Genomic DNA, 14,883 nt, shown 5'->3' on the forward strand with positions numbered 1-14,883 from the left:
CAACCCCCAGGCCCCTCCCTGCCCCTGCAGCCCCCGAGCCTCCCGCTGCCCCTGGGCCCCTGGGCCCCTCCTACCCCTGCAGCCCCTCATGGCCCCTTCCTGGCCTCCCCGGCCCCTCCTTGCCGCCCGCAGCCCCGGGCCCCTCCCCAGCTCCCCCGGGCCCCTCGCTGGATCCCCGGCCCCCAGGCCCCTCCCTGCCACCCCGGCCCCTCCTGCCACCCTGCAGCCCCCGGGCCTCCCGGCACCCCTCCCTGCCCCTGCAGCCCCCAGGACCCGACCCAGCGTCCGGCAGCCCCCGGCCCCTCCGCCGCCCCCGGCCCCAGGCCCCTCCCTGCCCCAGGCCTCCCTGCCGCCCGGCCCCCGGGCCCTCCCTGCCACCCGCCACGGCCCCAGGCCCGCTCCCCATGGCCCCCATGGCCCCTCCTGCCCCAGCAGCCCCCACTGCCCCTCCCTGCCGCCCCGGGCCCCCCCCCGCCGCCCAGCTCCCCAGGGACCCGACCCGGCGTCCGGCCCGCTCCCACGGCCCCGGGCACTGAGAGGGGACTGGCCCCGGGCCTCCTGCCCCTGCAGCCCTCCCGGCCCCTCCCCAGTGTTCTCCCCATCCCTGCCGGTGCCCCTCACTCCCGACCCGCAGCCCCCTACACCCCCCAGCCCTGCCGGTGCCCCTCACTCCTGACCCGCAGCCCCCTACACCCTCAGCCCTGCCGGTGCCCCTCACTCCCGACCCGCAGCCCCCTACACCCCCGCCCTGCTGGTGCCCCTCACTCCCGACCCGCAGCCCCTGCAGGCCCCGGCCTGCCCCCCCAGCTCTGCCACGCCCCGGCTCTCCCGCAGAACTCCCGGTACCAGACCTACCAGCGGATGTGGAATTACATGCACTCCAAGCAGCCCAGCGTGTTCGTGAAGAGCACGGAGGAGGGAATCGCCCGGGTGCTGAACTCCAGATACGCCTTCCTGCTGGAGTCCACCATGAACGAGTATCACCGGCGCCGGAACTGCAACCTCACCCAGATCGGGGGGCTGCTGGACACCAAAGGCTACGGGATCGGCCTGCCGCTGGGTAGGGGGGGCTGGCGGGGGCGGGGGGGCCATGCCGCTGGGTAGGGGGCTGGCGGGGCGGGGGCCATGCCGCTGGGTAGGGGTCTGGGCGGGGGGGCCATGCCGCTGGGTAGGGGACTGGGCGGGGGCCATGCCGCTGGGTAGGGGGCTGGTGGGGGGGGGGCAGGGCTCGTGGCGCTGGCTGGGGGGCTCCGTCCCTGCCCTGGGGGGGGCTGCTGCCTCTGGGGGTGTCCTGCATCAGCGACCCCTGGGGGCTTGTGGGAGGCTCGTGGGGAGGGGTCTCTCTAGGGGAAGGGACAGGTCAGGGCTGTGTGTGGGGTGGCCAAGAATGTTCCCCCAAATGGGGCTGGGACGGGGGTTGTTGGGGTCAGGCTGGTCCCTCCGGAGGCCGGGGGTGGGGGGCAGAGGCTGGTCTCCGAGCTGTGAGCTCGTGTCCCATCCCAGGCGGGTCTGCGGGCGCCGGTGCTGGGCGTCTCCCCCAGCGGTAGCCGGTGGGTCGGCTCCGGTGCCCCCGGAGCAGCACCCCCCATGCCGGTAAAAGGGCCCCACTGCCCCTCGGTCCCTTCCCGCCACCCGGTTGCTGGGACGCTGGACGCCTCGTGCTTAGCAAGCGACGCCCCTGGGCGGTTCCGGCGCAGTCTGGGCTGGAGTTCGGAGCTGGATCACGCCGGGGGCTGCGGGATTCCCGACGGGCCCACACGCCCATGGCGGCCTGGGACGCGGCCACGGTCCAGTGCCGGCTCCGTAACCCAGAACCTAGGAGAGGGACAGACTCGGATTCCCCCGCGTGGCAGCGGCAGCCCGATCCGGCCCCAAGCACCTCGGCGCCCAGAGCGCCCCGGCCTCCTTTAGCAGAGCTCCGGGTGGGGCGGGCTCTCCGGCCCCCCCGCCTGGCCAGCGCCACCCCCCAGCGCCAGGGTCGCCCCCAAAACAGACACTGACTGGCCCCAGGCAGGTGCCCGCAGACGCCCCCCCAGGGTGAGCCCTGGCTGTGCCCCCTGCCCTCCCAGCACCATCTCCCCCGAATTGTGACCCACAAGGGCCAGCTCCTGGGGACAGATCCCCGTCCTGGGCCAGCCAGCAATGGGGGTGCAGCACCCCCTGCCTCCTCGCGGGGCCCGACCCCACAGCGGGGCTGGTCCAGGCGAGGCCGCAGGGTCTGCCCGGCCCTGGCACACGGTGCAGGCGCTTGTGGGTCCCGTAGGATCCACCTGCCAGTCGCCCGTCTGGCCGGCTCGGGACGGATCGTAGGGGTGGTTCCCGGCTTGTCCAGAACCGCTTCAGGGCTTTGCAGCACCCAGGCTCCGGGACGTCCCATCAGCACAGCCAGGAGCCGCCTGACGCTCCGGGGGAACGTGGGACTTGTGCGGCTGCGTTGGGGCGTGTCCCGGCGGTGACGTCGATGGCGCTGCTCCCCCACGGGACGGGATGGGACGGGAGCTCCCCTGCGGCCCCGCCAGACCCAGGAATTAGTGTCACCGAGCTCAGAGCGGCGCCTCAGTCCGTAGGGACAAGCCGACCGCGACGTGCCGGGGGCGCTCGCCCCTGCCCGGGCCAGGATTAGGATTCCTGATAGCGCCGTTTTCCTGCCAGCCTCAGGGACCCGGCCGAGCAGATCCCCTGTGATCACGCCTGGCCCATTTGGGGGCCGTTTTCCGGACAGGGGGGTCCCCCAGCTGCAGCCAGGCAGGAAATGCCCCCAGCTTTGCTCGTATCCGGGACACAAGCCAGGCTCCGTCTGCCATGGGGAGGGAGACTTCCCCCCGGCCCCTTATTGCCAAGGCTCCGCTCCGCGCCAGGGCATGGGTGATTCTTACAGCCCTGTGGGTAGGCTCTGCCCGGCTCCGGGCGGCACCGCGGCCGCAGGCTCTGCCCGGCTCCAGGCGGCACCACGGCCGCAGGCTCTGCCCGGCTCCACCACGGCCGCAGGCTCTGCCCGGCTCCAGGCGGCACCACGGCCGCAGGCTCTGCCCGGCACCACGGCTGCAGGCTCTGCCCGGCTCCGGGCGGCACCACGGCCGCAGGCTCTGCCCGGCACCACGGCTGCAGGCTCTGCCCGGCTCCGGGTGGCACCACGGCCGCAGGCTCTGCCCAGCTCCGGGCGGCGAGGCAGCTCTGTGGCTGGGCGCGGCTCTGAGCCGATGTCCTGGGGAGCAGGAACCTGCCATGAGAACGGCACGTCTGGCAGAGTGGACGAGGCTTCCTGGTGGCCGTCCCGTCGGGCCGGAGAGTCCCGGAGCTCCAGGCCCCGCGCTGCTCTTGGGGCCCAGGTGCGACTCTCCACATCCCTACGGCGGTCGCAGGACCTGGGAGGTTTTTCTTCCGGTCTCTGCCCGAAGCCGCGAGAACAGAGACTCCGGACGTCAGCCGGGCACCGGCTTTGTCCAGCGAAAGTCTGCGCAAGTCTCCATCTCTGCCACGCACAGGATGGCCGGGAACCGAGTCAGCCCAGAGAATCTCCTCTGGGGTCACGTCCTGCATCTGCCCGGGCTGTCACGGGTGCACGGATCGGGCCCACGCGTGGCCCCGTGCGGTCCGTGGGGGGAGCCCCTTCCAGTGCGACAGCCCCTCTCGGGGGTCCCCTCTCCCGGGGTCAGGCCCCCCCACCTCCCGGAGCCTCAGCGCGTCTGTCTCTGCCGTGGGCCCCCCAGGGAGTCCCCTCGCTCTGGGCCCCCGGGGCCTCCACTCCCCAGAAGGCGACGATCCCCCCCCCCGTTCTCTAGCCCCCAGCGACTCTCCCCCAGCGTAACACAGGAGGGTTATTGGGGGTTGAACCCAGCACAGGAAACTCTCCGGCCTCAGGCCTGGCCTCCCTCAGCCCAGCACATCCCAGTCCCCCTGCAGCCAGGGGGGCTCTGCCTGCTCCCCCTCTCCAGCCCCCCTGCTCCCAGCTGGGCCTCCGATACCCCCGGCCCCAGGCCCCCTCTGTCCATTGGCTTCTCTCCAGGGAAACAGGGTCGTAAACCGGGGCCTGGGTCTCCTCTCAGCCCCCCTCTGGCCCCTCTGGCTGGAGCCGGCTGGGCAGGTCACCGGGGTCCTCTCCCCGCAGCCCATTGTCCCCACTGGCCAGAACCGGCTGCGACTCCTGAGCTGGGTCTCTGGGTCACCAGGTCACCAGTCGCTGGGGTCTCCACCCTCCAGGCCGGGCCGGGGTCCCGAGTCCCTCTCCGGTCCTGTGTCCCAACAAACTCCCTCTCCCCTCGTTACACCAGCGACACCCGGGGACACTGAGTCCCCTGTCATGAAGTGGAGGGAAGTCGGGCCCTGCACCCCCCACGCCCTGCGATTCCCTGGGGCTCTCAGCCAGCCAGGGACACAGACGGGTTATTAGCCGACAGGAGCACGGCCCCCAGCAGGGCTTGTGGGTACAACCAGGACCCCCAGCCGGGTCCCTCTGGGGGGCAGGGAGCTTAGACCCCAGACTTGGGGTTCCCCACGTCTTCCCAGCCAGCCCGAAGCTGAAACCCCCTCCCCTGCTCTCCCTTTGTCCAGCTCCCGGGAAAGGTGTCACCTCGCCCCCCCCTTCCCGGCTCAGGTCCCGTCCCTCCCCTAAAGTCACCCCTGCTCTCCCCTCCCCCATGCAAACAGCCCCCACGACATTTGCAGGTCAATCCGCCCCCTCCCTCCGGCGTGACATCGCCCCCCCCACGTGGTCCCAGGCTGCGACCTGGCGAAGGCGTCGCCCCCGCGCTTGGGCACGGCAGGATTGCGCCGGGCTCGGCAGCCAAGTCCCGGTGCTGGTCCATGCAGGCCGGGCCCAGCCCCCGGCACCGCTCCTCCCGGTGCCCCACGCCGGGCCCAGCCCCCGGCACAGCTCCTCCCCGTGCCCCACCAGACATTCCTTCTCGATGGCCGCGTAGCTCTGCTCCCGGGGTAGCAACTTCTTGCTCAGGTACACGATGGGGTGTCTCTCCCCGTGTTCATCCTCCTGCATCAACACCGCCCCCAGTCTCGTGTCTGAGGCGTCGGTGAACACCATAAAGGGCTTGTCAAAGTTTGGGTTTGCCAGAACTGGGCCTTTGAGCAGAGCCTCCTTCAGCGCCTGGAGAGCCTGCTGGCACTGCTCGGTCCAGACCACCTTGTCTGGCTTCCCCTTCTTGCACAGCTCAGTGATGGGGGTGTCTATGGCGCTAAAGTGGGGCACAAACCTCCGATAGTACCCCACCATCCCAATAAAGGCCTGGACCTGCTTTTTGGTCTGGGGAGCGGGCCAGTCTCTGATCACCTCCACCTTGACTGGTTCTGGCTTTAGGCAGCCGCTCCCCACCCGATGGCCCAGGTAAGATACTTCCGCCATCCCCACCTTGCACTTCTCAGCCTTTACGGTCAGTCCAGCCTCCCGGAGTCGGTCCAGCACTCGTCTAACCTGGGACACGTGGTCCTCCCAGGTCTGGCTGAAGACGCAGATGTCATCAATATACGCCACAGCAAAACTCTCCATCCCCCTCAGTAGCTGATCCACCAGGCGCTGGAAGGTGGCCGGCGCTCCCTTGAGGCCGAAGGGCAGGGTCAGAAACTCGTAGAGCCCCAGAGGGGTGATGAAGGCCGATTTCAGCCTGGCATCTGCATCCAGCGGCACTTGCCAGTAGCCCTTTGTAAGATCCATGGTGGTGAGGTACCGAGCGCCTCCCAGCTTGTCCAGGAGCTCGTCAGGCCTTGGCATGGGGTAGGCATCAGATACAGTGATGGCATTGAGCTTTCGATAGTCCACACAGAACCGGATCGACCCGTCCTTCTTGGGGACCAGCACCACTGGGGAGGCCCAAGGGCTGGCGGACGGCTGAATCACCCCTAAAGCCAGCATGTCCCTGACCTCCCTTTCCAGGTCCTGGGCAGTTTTGCCGGTGACCCAAAAAGGGGAGCAGCGTATCGGGGTGTGTGTCCCAGTCTCCACCCAGTGGACAGTCAAATTAGTGCGCCCAGGCTGGTTGGAAAACAGCTGTTGGTACAGATGCAGCACCCCTCTGATCTCAGCCTGCTGGGCCAGGGTCAGCTGATCTGACAGGGGAATCACCTCCAGGGGGAACCAGCCTTTGTCCCTGGGAATAGATCCACTAGAGGGTCATCCCCCGGCTCCTCCCAATGTCCACACACGGCCAACACCATATTCCCTCGGTCATAATATGGCTTCATCATATTCACATGGTACACCCGGCGGTGATGAGCCCGGTTCGACAGCTCCACCACATAGTTTACCTCATTTAGTTGCTTGACAACCTTGAAGGGCCCTTCCCAGGCAGCCTGGAGTTTGTTTTTCCTTACGGGGATGAGAACCATCACCTGATCCCCGGTGGCGAAGGCGCGGGCCCGCGCCGTGCGGTCGTACCAGACCTTCTGCTTCCTCTGGGCTCGGGCCAGATTCTCCCTGGCCAGGCCCATGAGCTCGGCAAGTCTTTCCTGGAAGGTCAGGACATACTCCACCACCGACTCTCCATCGGGAGCAGCCTTCCCCTCCCATTCGTCTCTCAGCAGGTCCAGGGGCCCCCTTACCCGCCTTCCATACAACAGTTCGAAAGGCGAAAACCCAGTAGACTCCTGGGGTACCTCCCGGTACGCAAACAGCAGGTGAGGTAAGTACTTGTCCCAGTCCTGTGGGTGCTGGTGCATGAATGTTTTTAGCATCATCTTTAGCGTCCCGTTGAACCTCTCCACCAGCCCGTTGGTCTGGGGGTGATACGCTGAGGCCCAGCTGGGTCGGATCCCACATTTCTCCCACAGGGACTGGAGCAGGGTCAACATGAAGTTGGACCCCTGGTCCGTTAAGACTTCCTTGGGGAACCCCACCCGGCTGAAAATGGTCAGCAGCGCATCTGCCACGGTGTCTGCTTCGGTAGAGGACAAGGCCACCGCCTCGGGGTAGCGAGTGGCGAAATCTACCACCACCAGGATGTGTTTCTTCCCTGACCGAGTCGCCTTGCTGAGAGGTCCCACCATGTCCATGGCCACCTTCTGGAAAGGCTCTTCTATGATGGGTAAAGGCCTCAGAGCTGCTTTCCCCTTGTCCCGGGCCTTCCCCACCCGCTGGCAGGGGTCACAGGATTGGCAGTACTGTCGGACATGGGTAAAGACCCCAGGCCAGTAAAAGTTCTGTAGCAGCCTCTGCCTGGTGCGCCGGATTCCCTGGTGCCCGGCGAGGGGGATGACATGGGCCAGGTACAGCAGCTTGTGGCGAAACTTCTGGGGAACCACCAGCTGCCTCCTGATCCCCCATGACTCCACCTCCCCGGGGGGGGGCCCATTCTCGGTACAGGAACCCCTTCTCCCACAGGAACCTCTCCTTGCAACCTCTCCTCATGGTCTGTACCGCACTGAGGTCAGCCCGGTCCCTGGGCTTCTGCAAGGAGGGATCTTTCTGCACCTCGGCCTGGAACTCAGCAGCTGGGACAGGGATGGGGACCTGCTCTCTCTCACCGGCTGGGTCTGAGGCCGCAGCCTCTCCGGGCCGTGTCCCTGGGCGTTCCCTCCCCGCCAGGTCAGGGTCCTGCGCCTCGGGCAGAGTACCTTCCCCGTTGTCAGGGTGCAGTGCCCTGCGCCGACTCTGACTACGGGTCACGGCCAGGGCACCCCGGGCATTGCCTGGCCAGGCTTCGAGGTCCCCCCACATTAGCACCTCTGTGGGCAAATGGGGGTGCACCCCCACATCCTTGGGGCCCTCCTTGACCCCCCACTTCAGGTGCATCCTTGCCACAGGCACCTTGAATGGGGTCCCGCTCACGCCCATCAGGGTCAGGTAGGTATCAGGCACCATCCGATTTGGGGCCACCACCTCGGGCCGGGCCAGCGTCACCTCTGCGCCTGTGTCCCAGTACCCAGTGCCCTTCCTCCCATCCACCTCCAGGGGAACAAGGCACTGGTTCCGGAGGGGCAGCCCCGTGCCCACCCTGTAGACCAAAAACCCTGGGTCCGGAGCATCCAGCCCCCCCGAGGAGCTGACCTGGGGCTCTCCTCCCTCCTTCCCAGGTGGTACGCGGCCAGCCCCCCTTTCCTGGGAATGCTGCCCCTCATCCGACCGGGTCTTTACCCAGTCAACCCTCTGCAGGTTGGGTCTGCTCGGTCTGTCCCTGAGCTTGGGGCACTGGGCCCGTATGTGGCCTCGTTGGCCACAGCGATAGCAGCCCATGTCTCGTGGGTCCCCTCGAGGGGGTCGGGTGGACCTGATGCTGGATGTTCCCCTTTGGTGGGGGTTCTCCATAGGCCCCCACTGGGAGGCCCCGTGGTGACTCTCTCTCTGCGTTGAGGCAGGCCTGCTCCCTCGAGACTCCTCCCTGCCATCCCCCGCCCGACTGTCCATGTATTGGTCGGCCAGCCGGCCTGCATGCTGCGGGTTCTCCGGCTTCTGGTCCATCACCCACCGCCTCAGGTCCGACGGGCACTGCTCATACAGGTGCTCCAGTACGACTAGGTCAAGCAGGTCCTCTCTGGTTTGGGCCCCAGCCGTCCACTTGCGGGCATATCCCTGCGCCCGGTTGACCAGTTGTAGGTATGTGACCTCCCGGGTCTTACGTTGACCCCGGAACCTCTTCCGGTACATCTCCGGGGTCAGCCCAAACTCGCGGAGCAGGGCCTCTTTGAACAGTTCGTAGTCCCCTGCCTCCGCCCCTCTCATTCGGCTGTACACCTCCACGGCGGTGGAGTCCAGTAAGGGGGTGAGGCGCCGGATCCTGTCTGCAGGGTCAACCTGGTGCAGCTCGCAGGCATTCTCAAAGGCCGTCAGGAAGGTGTCTATGTCCTCCCCCTCCTTACGCCGGGCCAGGAAGTTCTTATCGAAGCTCTTTGTAGGCTTGGGCCCCCCCTCACTCACTGCAGCCGGGGCCTCCCTGCTCCTCAGCCGGGCCAGGTCCAGCTCATGTTTACGCTGGTTCTCCTTCTCCTCCCGCTCCTGTCTCAGTTCTTGCCTCCTTAACTCGAGCGCCTCCCTGTCATATTCCAGCCGCCTCCGCTCCAGGGACAGGGAGCTCCGCCGGGACGATCCCCTGCTGGCCACTGAGCCCTCGGTAGTCGCTGGGCTCCCCCTCCCCCTCCGCCTAGGGGTGGGGGGTCTCGAGGAGCCCTCAGCGGCCGGCTGACCACTCCCAGCGGGGACAGACACTGGTGCCTGCGCTGCATCTGCCGGGCTGCTTCCCTCAGAGACAGGGACCGGTTCATTGACGTGGTCTCTCTCCTCCAGCCAGGCAATCAGCTGGGCCTTGGTGAGCTTCCCATGGCGCAGCCCCCCCTGCTTGCACAGCTCCACCAGCTCACACTTGCGCTGCTGGGCAAACATCTTCCTGCTGGCCGCTCGCAGGCCGGGGTGCTCGCCGCTCCCCACGTGTTCCAGGGGGACCCCTAGTGTGCCAGTCCGTGAGGTCACCCCCTCTCTGCCAGGGTCGAGCTGCAGACTCCTCCGCCCCTGGGATCGCTCGCTGTGATCCCCCGGGGGACCCTGTTACTGCAAAGTCCTTCTCGCTGGTCACACTCGCCCAGGGGTGAATCGCCCCTTCGTTTTACTGCTCCCCAGTCACTTACTGCAGGAAGCACCGTCCACGGGGTGCAGTCGATCCCACCGCTGCCACCAGTTGTCATGGAGTGTGGGGGAGCCCGGCCCTGCACCCCCGTGCTCCCTACGATTCACCAGGACTCTCAGCCAGCCAGTAACACAGCAGGTTTATTGAACAACAGGATCACAGGATACAGCCCCGCTCGTGTTCAGAGCCAGGACCCCTCACTCTGGCCTCTCTGGGGGGTTCAGGGTGCTTGGATCCCAGCCTAGGATCCCCTGGAAACCCACCTCCCAGTTCCCAACCGAAGACTGACTCAACCCTCCCCCTTCGCCCCTTTTCTTTGTCTAGCTCCTGGGCCGAGGTGTCACCTCCCCTCCCCCAGGCCTAGCTCGTCTTACAGGCTGAATCCCTGCATCTCCCCTAAAATCCTCCCTGCTCTCCCATCCCCCCCACAGACAGCCCCTGCTCTCTACTCCACCACACCCACACCGGCCCGGCCCGCGGCCCAGCTCCTCCCGGTGCCCCAGGCCGGGCCCGGCCCCCGGCCCAGCTCCTCCCGGTGCCCCACGCCGGGCCCGGCCCCCAGCCCAGCTCCTCCCGGTGCCCCACGCCGGGCCCGGCCCCCGGCCCAGCTCCTCCCGGTGCCCCAGGCCGGGCCCGGCCCCGCCCAGCTCCTCCCGGTGCCCCACGCCGGGCCCGGCCCCGGCCAGCTCCTCCCGGTGCCCCACGCCGGGCCCGGCCCCAGCCCAGCTCCTCCCAGTGCCCCACGCCGGGCCCGGCCCCGGCCCAGCTCCTCCCGGTGCCCCACGCCGGGCCCGGCCCCGGCCCAGCTCCTCCCGGTGCCCCACGCCGGGCCCGGCCCCCGGCCCAGCTCCTCCCGGTGCCCCACGCCGGGCCCAGCCCGCGGCCAGCTCCTCCCGGTGCCCCACGCCGGGCCCGGCCCCCGGCCCAGCTCCTCCCGGTGCCCCACGCCGGGCCCAGCCCGCAGCCAGCTCCTCCCGGTGCCCCACGCCGGGCCCGGCCGGGGGTCGCCTTGCGGGAGAACAGACGTTCCCGACCTCCTGGGACTTGTTTGCCGAGGGGCCGCTCGTGTCCGTTCCACATCCGCCCCCCTGCCCCGTGGAGCTGCCGCGAGAAGGGGCCGAGGGGGCACCATGCCAGGGAGGTGCCGACCCGCCCGATACCGCTGGGGGGCTCCCGGTGCCCCCGGCCGGCACAGACCCGCCTGGGAAGGGACACGACCACACAGCTCGGAGCCCAGCCATGGGTCAGTGACCCGCTGGTCCCTTGGGGGCTCCCAGGTGGGGGGCAGGGGGCTGCAGGGCACAGGCCGGGCTGGGCTCCTGGGGGGCAGAAAGGCAGATGGGGGGCTGGGGGGTCATGGGGGGCAGTCCCCCCGTGGCCTGACCCCCCCTTCCCCCAGGCTCCCCGTTCCGGGACGAGATCACACTGGCCATTCTGCAGCTGCAGGAGAACAACCGGCTGGAGATCCTCAAACGCAAGTGGTGGGAGGGCGGCAAGTGCCCCAAGGAGCAGGATCATCGGGCCAAGGGTGAGGGGGGCGGGGGGCGCTGGCAGGCCCAGGCCGGGGCGGGGGCGCCGGGGTGCTGGCAGGCCCAGGCTGGGGGGCTGGTTGGCGGGGGGGGGGCGCTGGCAGGCCCAGGCCGGGGCGGGGCGCGGGGCGCTGGCAGGCCCAGGCCGGGGCGGGGCGCCAGGGCGCTGGCAGGCCCAGGCCGGGGCCGGTTGGCGGGGCGGGGCGCTGGCAGGCCCAGGCCGGGGCGGGGCGCGGGGCGCTGGCAGGCCCAGGCCGGGGCAGGGGCGGCGGGGCGCTGGCAGGACCAGGCCGGGGCCGGTTGGCAGGGGGCGGGGCGCTGGCAGGCCCAGGCTGGGGCGGTTGGCAGGGGCGGGGGCGCTGGCAGGCCCAGGCCCGGGGGCGGGTTGGCAGGGGGCGGGGCGCTGGCAGGCCCAGGCCGGGGCGGGTTGGCAGGGGCGGGGGCGCTGTCAGCCCAAGCCCGGGGGGCAGGTTGGCGGGGGGGGAGCGAGTGCAGCCGGCCCCCCCTGACCCCGTCTCTCCCCCAGGTCTGGGCATGGAGAACATCGGGGGCATCTTCGTGGTTCTCATCTGCGGACTCGTCGTCGCCGTTTTTGTGGCCGTCATGGAGTTCGTCTGGGCCACGCGCCGCTCGGCGGAGACCGAGGAGGTGGGAGAGTGGGGGCTCCCGTGCGGGGGAGGGAACCCAGGCGTCCGGTGCAGGGAGGGGCGGCGAGGAAGGAACCCAGGCGTCCGGTGCCGGGAGGGGCGGGGAGGAAGGAACCCAGGCGTCCAGCGCTGGGAGGGGTGGTGAGGAAGGAACCCAGGCGTCCGGCGCCGGGAGGGGCGGTGAGGAAGGAACCCAGGCGTCCGGCGCCTGGAGGGGCGGTGAGGAAGGAACCCAGGCGTCCGGCGCCGGGAGGGGCGGAGAGGAAGGAACCCAGGCGTACGGCGCCGGGAGGGGCGGAGAGGAAGGAACCCAGGCGTCCGGCGCCTGGAGGGGCGGTGAGGAAGGAACCCAGGCGTACGGCGCTGGGAGGGGTGGAGAGGAAGGAACGCAGGCGTTCGGCGCCGGGAGGGGCGGAGAGGAAGGAACCCAGGCGTTCGGCGCCGGGAGGGGCGGAGAGGAAGGAACCCAGGCGTCCGGTGCCTGGAGGGGCGGTGAGGAAGGAACCCAGGCGTACGGCGCCGGGAGGGGTGGAGAGGAAGGAACCCAGGCGTTCGGCGCCGGGAGGGGCGGAGAGGAAGGAACCCAGGCGTCCGGTGTGAGGACGGAACCCAGGCGTTCGGCGCCGGGAGGGGCGGAGAGGAAGGAACCCAGGCGTCCGGCGCCGGGAGGGGCGGTGAGGAAGGAACCCAGGCGTCCGGCGCCGGGAGGGGCGGAGAGGAAGGAACCCAGGCGTTCGGCGCCGGGAGGGGCGGTGAGGAAGGAACCCAGGCGTCCGGCGCCGGGAGGGGCGGAGAGGAAGGAACCCAGGCGTCCGGCGCCGGGAGGGGCGGTGAGGAAGGAACCCAGGCGTCCGGCGCCGGGAGGGGCGGTGAGGAAGGAACCCAGGCGTCCGGCGCCCTGACCCCCGCTCTCCCCCCAGCTCTCGGTGTGCCAGGAGATGCTGCGGGAGCTGCGCCAGGCGGTGTCGTGCCGGAAGCCCACGCGGTCCCGGCGGCGCCGGCGGCCCCCCCCCCGGGCAGGCCTGGCCCTACGCGCCGTCCGCGAGATGCGCCTCAGCAACGGGAAACTCTACGCGGGGCCCCTGGCCTCCGAACCCGCCCCCCAGCGCCTCCTGGAGGAGCCCCCCCGGCCCTGCACCCACATCCGCATCTGCCACGAGTGCCGGCGCATCCAGACTCTGCGGGGGGGGCCCCCCACCCCCCGCCGGCCCCCGCCCCCTGAGGAGGGCACCCCACGCCGGGGGGGGCCCCGGGACCTGACTGAGCAGGACTGACCCCCCCGCGGCCTTCGCCCCTTAGCCATGTACGCCGTGCGTATGCCGGGCCCCCCCGGACGCGCCCCCTCGGGCCTCCATCCCCTGCCGCCGGGGGACGGGACGCAGCCCCCACCTGCCTGGAGGCGGGGGAGGCCCGGGCTGGGGGGTCAGGTGCTTTTGGAAACGTGCCAGCGCTGGACCAGGACAGACCCCCCCGCGAGGGGGGGCAGAGCCGGGGCTGCGGGATCCCCATGGCCGGGGGGCCACGAACTCAGGGGAACCGGCCGCAGGGCCCGGCCCGGCCCGAGGAGCAAGCGGCACGGACGGGGGGGGGCCCGGCCCCCCCGGCTCGTTTCATTCCCTCTTGTTTCCGTCTTTTTGTTCTTTTTGGAGAAATTTCTATAGAACCAAAACGGGAGAATCCGAGCGAGGCCGAGGGAATAAACCGACGGGAGATTTTACCAGCGACGCCAGGGCGGCTTTGTTACCGGCGCCCCTCACTCCCGACCCGCAGCCCCCCGCTCTGCCGGCACCCCTCACTCCCGACCCGCAGCCCCCTGCCCCCCAGCGCCCCTCACTCCCGACCCGCAGCCCCCCGCTCTGCCGGCACCCCTCACTCCCGACCCGCAGCCCCCTGCCCCCCAGCGCCCCTCACTCCCGACCCGCAGCCCCCGGCTCTGCCGGTGCCCCTCACTCCCGACCCGCAGCCCCCGGCGCCCCTCACTCCCGACCCGCAGCCCCGCTCTGCAGCGCCCCTCACTCCCGACCCGCAGCCCCTGCTCTGCCGCCCCTCACTCCCGACCCGCAGCCCCGCTCTGCCGGCGCCCCTCACTCCCGACCGGCAGCCCCCGCTCTGCAGCGCCCCTCACTCCCGACCCGCAGCCCCCCGCTCTGCCGGCCCCCCTCACTCCCGACCCGCAGCCCCCTGCCCCCCAGCGCCCCTCACTCCCGACCCGCAGCCCCGCTCTGCAGCGCCCCTCACTCCCGACCCGCAGCCCCTGCTCTGCAGCGCCCCTCACTCCCGACCCGCAGCCCCCGCTCTGCAGCGCCCCTCACTCCCGACCCGCAGCCCCCGCTCTCCGCCCCTCACTCCCGACCCGCAGCCCCTGCCCCGGCGCCCCTCACTCCCGACCCGCAGCCCCTGCTCCCGACCCGCAGCCCCTGCCCTCGCGCCCCTCACTCCCGACCGGCAGCCCCCGGCGCCCCTCACTCCCGACCCGCAGCCCCCTGCCCCTCGGCGCCCCTCACTCCCGACCCACAGGCCCCCCCAGCACCCCTCACTCCTGACCCGCAGCCCCCCCCAGCGCCCCTCACTCCCGACCCGCAGCCCCCGGCGCCCCTCACTCCCGACCCGCAGCCCCCTGCCCCTGGCGCCCCTCACTCCCAACCCGCAGCCCCCTGCCCCCCGGCGCCCCTCACTCCCGACCCGCAGCCCCCCGCTCGGCCAGCGCCCCTCACTCCCGACCCGCAGCCCCTGCCCCAGCGCCCCTCAGTCCCGACCCGCAGCCCCTGCCCCCAGCGCCCCTCACTCCCCGACCCGCAGCCCCGCTCGGCCAGCGCCCTCACTCCCGACCCGCAGCCCCTGCCCCTGGCGCCCCTCACTCCTGACCGGCAGCCCCTGCCCCAGCGCCCCTCACTCCCGACCCGCAGCCCCCCCCCCCAGGCCGGGGGGGGCGGGCGCTCTTCCCGTTACCCTCGGGCTGCGGGGCTGGTCTGGGGGTCCGGGGGCGGTTACAGGCGGCGCCCAAGGGGCCGAGTTCAGGGGGCATCAAGCCCCGCCCCCGTGGGGCTCCAAGGGGGCGGAGCCGGCGCTGTTGCCATGGGAACAGCCGAGCCGATGGGTTTTTTTAAAGGCAGATTACAGCTCTGTGCCCTGTATATGCAAATT

The 14,883-nt window shown here is 70.6% G+C and overlaps 1 protein-coding gene across 1 annotated transcript in view; it reads left to right on the top strand.

The window, feature by feature from the left end:
• The window catches only part of GRIK5 (glutamate ionotropic receptor kainate type subunit 5), a 39,032-nt gene extending 25,473 nt beyond the window's left edge, over positions 1 to 13,559 (top strand). Inside the window, 4 exon segments of the mRNA XM_039513254.1 lie at positions 835 to 1,060; positions 10,963 to 11,091; positions 11,619 to 11,740; positions 12,660 to 13,559. Of these exon segments, the coding sequence (XP_039369188.1) occupies positions 835 to 1,060; positions 10,963 to 11,091; positions 11,619 to 11,740; positions 12,660 to 13,013 (831 nt within the window). The 3' untranslated portion in view covers positions 13,014 to 13,559.
• The last annotated feature ends 1,324 nt before the right edge of the window (positions 13,560 to 14,883 follow it).

Source organism: Mauremys reevesii, linkage group 24 (genome assembly GCF_016161935.1).
Source record: "Mauremys reevesii isolate NIE-2019 linkage group 24, ASM1616193v1, whole genome shotgun sequence".
In the NCBI taxonomy this organism is placed as follows: Eukaryota; Metazoa; Chordata; order Testudines; family Geoemydidae; genus Mauremys; species Mauremys reevesii.